General features: G+C 43.5%; 1 protein-coding gene across 1 annotated transcript; it reads left to right on the forward strand.

Annotated features, from left to right (window-relative positions):
- Positions 1–413: 413 nt before the first annotated feature.
- On the forward strand, positions 414–4,696 carry LOC311123953 (tartrate-resistant acid phosphatase type 5-like). Its single transcript, XM_084198167.1, has 8 exons — positions 414–471; positions 1,299–1,389; positions 1,797–1,996; positions 2,207–2,331; positions 2,786–2,948; positions 3,241–3,423; positions 3,775–3,924; positions 4,181–4,696. Exons 2-8 carry the CDS (start codon positions 1,299–1,301, stop codon positions 4,298–4,300), a joined length of 1,032 nt encoding a protein of 343 aa, XP_084054293.1. The 5' UTR covers positions 414–471; the 3' UTR covers positions 4,301–4,696.
- The last annotated feature ends 1,559 nt before the right edge of the window (positions 4,697–6,255 follow it).

The following is a 6,255-nucleotide window of genomic DNA, read 5'->3' on the forward strand; positions in this document are numbered from 1 at the left end:
CAAAAGCAATCCATCAAGCTTACAAGATACTGGTCAACAGGATAAGGAGAGAGAGAGAGCAAAGGGGGAGGAGAGAAGGAACAGAAGTGTGAGAGACGGAAAATGAGAAACACTGAGGTGGAAAATGTGGAGTCTGACCATTAGCTTTTATAACCAATGTCAGTCACATGCTGCCGGCACTCCCTCTCTGGTCCCAAGACTGACTCGGGGTCAAGGGTGTGAGCAACTGTCATGCCCCAGTGGCATGGTCGTAGTCTGGGCTTGATCATGGACTGGGGTTGTGGTTGTGGCTGGGGACAGGGTGGGGCTTGGGCGGGGCTGGCCCTGGGGGTTGGTTACCTTGGCTCTATCAGGACAGACAGACAGGAGCTGATAAAAGAGGAGTGGAGACTGAGTAGACAGATGAGTGTTGACCCGGCTGCAGTAGGACACTCCGGACAACTCACCACCATTGCATCATTACTTATCACAGTGAGTGTATTTACATTACATTCTTATCAGCCTATAGGGTTTCATTGTTGGAGAAACAGCACTTTCAGGATTTTTTCGGAAGGAATGTCTGGCTTTTTTTTGTTGCAAAATAGATCTGCATTTTCTGTTTTTACTCCATGTAAAGTTGACTGTTCTGTATCTGGGGTTTGGAGAATCAATTCAGTAAGTGAGATGTAGGTTATTTTAAATGGTTTATGTTGGCTAGATGCAAGTTAGGTTTAACTTTACTTCTGCAAGATTCATGCGGGAGATGAGGTCATGAGTCATGACCCTTCCTTGGGTTATGGTTCAACAGAATACAGCGTATGTCAAATTGACATCAAAAGTTGAATTTGTTAGCGTTTTAGCTAACCCTAACATTAACCTAATTATCCTAACCAGCTACGAATGGTCAACTCTGACAAGCTGTATTAATATCTGGCCAAAACCGCTTCCCTGCCACAATGGTAATAGAACTCTGATTGGCAACAGTGAGTCCCAGCTGGGATTGATCTACTCACTAAACAATCAATAAGCAGCAATTTTGGACCTATAAGAAGTGGTGCTTTCTCTGGGGAAGATAGAGGATTGTGTCTGTCAACACACGGTGAGAGAGCCTTGGTTACTTGTGGTGGTTTTCCTGCTTAGTTGGTGCAATGTAAGGTTATTGCTTGTGCTGAGTTTGCATGTTTTAGTTTCAATATGTAGTTTGTAGCATTTTTCCTGACCAAGCACAATATGTAGTGTCATATCAGGGTATTTTCAGTTCTTCTTAGTCCTCACATTGGACTTGCAAGTTATCGTGATCATTTTTTTGGGTCCTTCAGATGGCACTTCCCCTGTTCACCCTCCTGCTGACTGCCCTCCCTGTGGTCCATTGCTTCCCCACTGCCTTCCAGGACCTGGAGCGAAGCGGCAGTATGTACCTTTTCAACAGTGGCGGTTGGTGGGAGGAGCTATATGAGGACCGTCTCATTGTAATGGCTGGAATGGAATAAATGGAACGGTATCAAACATGGAAAACCCATGTTTGACTCTGTTCCATTGATTCCATTCCAGACATTACAATGAGCCCGTCCTCCTATAGCGCCTCCACTGCTTTTCAGTTATACTTCCACTGACACATCCTATTTGGCTAGAAATCAATCTGTTATAGTAAGTTGTGTGCATACACTACATTTTCTGACTCTATACGTTTGTTGGAGGATGTTATGGGTTTGATTCCTGCATGGGCCTCATACACTTTTGAACTGTACATTTCTTTGGTTAAAAGCGTCTGCTAAATGGCTAAAATGCTACATGTATGGTGTTTGTTTCTCCCCCAGAGAACCAAACGTCCATCCGGTTCCTGGCTCTGGGGGACTGGGGCGGGGTGCCCTACCCTCCCTACATTACACCGGTGGAGAAGGCTACGGCCTGGGAGATGGGCAAGGTAGCGGAGCAGATGGGTGCAGACTTTGTTCTGGCCCTGGGTGATAACTTCTACTACTCTGGGGTGAACAGTGCAGATTCTCCAAGATTCCAGGTCAGTTGTCAGGCAGAGTAACTCCAACCGGACTCCAGTTATGGCATAATGATCAAATATCTTTACTTTCTTTGCTGTGAATGTTTTTCTGATCCTAATGCTTAGTTGCTGAGTCTAAGTCTTGAGGAATTTTAAATGTGTAAGGTTTGCAAACAGAATGGGAATGCGCTTGTTTAATCAATCTGTCTAAAATGACCTCTTCCCTCTCAGGATACCTTTGAGCGTGTGTACACGGCTGATTCTCTCAACATTCCCTGGTACATCCTGGCTGGCAACCATGACCATGCGGGCAACGTCAAGGCTCAGATCGACTACAGCCGCAAGTCTGACCGATGGTAAGAAACTGATAACAGAGACAGAGGTGCGACATCTCACTCGCTCCTTTTCTCTGGTTCATGAACTAAGACAGACAAGACCCAGCTGCTAATGCATTGGTGCCTATTGGACATCCACCCTTTAAGCACAACGGAACTGTGACACTTTCTTTCAATGGTAAACGGCCTGAGTGGGACATCTTCATTTATCCACCATCTTTGCATAGACCTTATGAAAGTCTTTGATAGTATAAAACCTTCTGTAAAAGTTTTCCCTATCCCAGTTCATCATGAATTTTGATGTAACATGCAGCAGAATCAGTATTTTCACTGCAGAATCCTAGTCTGAGTCCCAAAAGTAGTACACTATGTATGCAATAGGGTGCCATTTGGGATGCAGGCTTTTTCACTGAGCTGTTTCTATCTTAGCCTTCATTGATCAGTCTTCATTCATTGATCCTCACTCCCTCCTCAGGAGGTTCCCCCACTACTACTACGAGCTGAACTTCCGTATCCCCAACACCAAGCGCACTCTGAGCATCATGATGCTGGATACAGTGATGCTGTGTGGTAACTCTAATGACTTCGATGATGAGAAGCCCCGCGGTCCCCTCAGCTCCATAGAGGCCAACCGACAGGTACACAGATTATTATTGGCGTTGCTAAATAAAATGTTTTTGGCTTGGACTTGAAAAAAGTTCCCTTTTTAAGATTTTAGATTCTATTAAACTTTTTGTACCACCGACCCTGTCTACCTGACCATTGTTGCAACTGGATGTACTTTTACACTTTTGTTATTAATTTCTTGTCCTTATGGTTAATTTGTTGCAACTGCTGACAAGTTCTCCATCAGAAATTCAAAAAACAAGAATGTAATAAAGTGGAAATTAATCAATAAGAAAGTCTTCATTTACTGTAACCACCTACCAGTTGATCTGGCTGCAACAGAGGATGGCCCAGTCCAAGGCTGACTTCCTGCTTGTGGCTGGTCACTACCCGGTGTGGTCAGTGTCTGAGCACGGCCCCACAGAGTGCCTCCTGAAGAGACTACGTCCCCTTCTGGTCAAACACAAGGCTACTGCATACTTCTGTGGTCACGACCACAACCTGCAGGTTTGTGGAGGTTTTGATGCTTTGAAACTACATTTCGCATAGTCGTCTCCTAAACTACTAGTGTCCCATTGCTGGTGCAACCAACTGTTCTATCAACCAGAGGGTTGCTGTTAGATAAAGGAAGGCCATACGGAAGATATTGATTGTTTACTTTAGCATGTCACTTTAGCATTCACGATTTATTGATGGATAATATTAAGTTGCATCAGGGTTGTGTTCGGAAGGGCAAACTGTAGAAAAACGTTTCACAACAAAACAAAAAATCTGTTCAGGTAGTGTCACTGTTTTAAAATGTTTGCTCTCTGCTGAACATTACCCTGACTGATCCCCCTCTCCCTTTTCTCTCCTCAGTACCTGAAGGAGTCTGGTGTGGGCTATGTAGTGAGCGGTGCCGGTAACTTCCTGGACCCAGACACGCGTCACTGGCACCATGTCCCCAAAGACACCCTCAAGTTCTTCACAGGCCAGGCTTCTACCCTGGGAGGCTTTGTCCACGGAGAGGTCGGTGTCAGTCATAGAAATATAATTGTGTCCTTTCTAGGAATTCTATTTATATGGAGTTGGTGTTTTATTGAATTGTCTATTCTCTGTATACTGTTTGTGATTGTGTGGTAGATGGACTTTGGATGTGTCACATGGCATCCTATTCTCTATATAGAGCCTCTGGTCAATAGTGCACTACATGGAGAATAGGGTGCCATTTCAGACGCACATTTGCCGTTCCCTGAGGGGTCAATAAAGTTGTATTGTATTGAAGGTAACCAAGGACAAGATGACCCTCACCTTCATCCAGGCTAAAGGGACGTCTCTGTATCGCACTGTCTTGCCACGCAGGGACCTCAACGATGACCAAAATGGCAGCGACGACAAGGATTAGCCCTAGTGGAAGATATTACAAAATAAACGGTCACATTTGACATTTTATATATGACCTAGCCCTTAAATTAAGGACTACATTGATTTATTTTACATTACTTCTACTTTAGCAGTTCAATTCTGTCAAAGTACAATTTACTCAAATGTAGTCCTTCATAAGGGCTAGATATTGAGCATGTACTTAAATGTACAATAGGATGGATGGCTGAGGTGTGTGGATGCAGACTGGCAGTTATCGAAGCTCATGATGGATGGATGATTTCAGGTTGAGTTTTTTTGAAAACAACCGTGGCATTTTGAGTTTGCTTGAATGTAGCTTGAAGGAGGCTAATGCATTTAATGTATTTTAATAAACAAGGAAAGGGTTTGAGTACAGAATGGATGTTTTCAAGTTAAATGTAAGAATTTGTGTGACCTTTTAAAAATATATAAATAACCTTTTTGAAATTGTTTTCCTGTAATTTTTACACAATGACTCCAATCTGTTTAGATCTCTCAAGACTTGCTATATTGGTAATTGGGCCTCAGCATTAGTTCCTTTACATTGGGGTTGAACGAGCAAGTCATCTATTTCTGCTTGTACCTGCTGCCCTCTAGTGACCAGACTATTTCACTGCATCGCTAGCAAAGAAACTGTGACAAAGGAGCTCAATTGGTAGAGCATGGCGCTTGTAATGCCAGGGTAGTGGTTTCGATCCCCGGGACCACCCATACGTAAAAATGTATGCACACATGACTGTAAGTCGCTTTGGATAAAAGCGTCTGCTAAATGGCATATTATATTATATTTGCCAGTGTCTTAAATGAATTGACTCAAAAAGTCCAGGCTCTGACAAGGTTTGATGACTGTAATAACCCAAATGAGGGGTGTTCACTTTAGTCCAACTGGCACTAATGATCCAATTGGGCTTAGATACTTGGACAGATTGAAGTCTGCTCCACTTCTTTTCTAACAAGATTTGTTTCAGTTGGGGTGAGTTGTGAGGTCAGTAGTTGTGCTGCTGACCATGCTCTTTTCAAAGATGGTGGATAAATGAAGATGTCCCACTCACGCCGTTTACCATTGAACAAAATGCTCACAGTTACGGTAAGCTTAAGGCGTGGCGCTCCCATACTGTAGGCACCAATGCATTAGCGTCTGGGTCTGGTCTGTTTAGTTCATAGGGAGTAGGATGTCTCTCTTCTGTCTCTGGTTGTGCTGCTGACCATGCTCTTTTGTTCATAGGTGAAGAGAGCCATTTGGTCTGCTGCCAATAGCGGATCAACAGGGATCAGGGCTGATTGGTGTTGGCACTGTCAAGACCCACCAATAGGATTGAACTCAAACACACCGCACCAGTATTGTACAGTGTGTATTGTCCTGAATTGACGTCAATGCATGTTGAGTGGGGTAGTGTGAGGTAGCCTACATTACCTTGCCAACGTCTTATCCTTGGCCACATTGCGCAATCCATTTGTTATTGACAAATGTATGAAGTACACTAGAAAATAAAGAACGTTAGAGATCTAAATATATAAGCCATTTGTGTAGTAGCCAGGCCGGATCATCCAGTTGCAATCATAACGTCACGGCATTGGCAGGTACAGTAGGGAGCTGACCTGGTTGAGAGCAGGACAGAACGGGACAGGGACAGACTTATTGAGGACAGGACAGCTCATGTAGCCAGATGGCCATGTCAGTCACACCATGGAGCCAGGTCCTCTTAGCATAGGGTCAAAACCTTAAAGGGGAATTTCACTCAAAATTAATATTTTGGTATTTTTTTCATTAGTCCACTGTTGATACAGTCACAAAATGTTTTGTATGTCAGCAGTCAAGTTGTCAAGATATTGGACTTTTAAGAAAAAGTGTCTCCAGCCACATCATCATGATGATGTAAAACGCATCATAAGCATTTTGTATCAACAGTGGACTAATGAAAAAAAATACAAAAATATAGTTTTGAGTGATATTCC

Source organism: Coregonus lavaretus, assembly GCF_964263955.1.
Source record: "Coregonus lavaretus genome assembly, contig: HAP1_SCAFFOLD_224, whole genome shotgun sequence".
NCBI lineage: Eukaryota > Metazoa > Chordata > Actinopteri > Salmoniformes > Salmonidae > Coregonus > Coregonus lavaretus.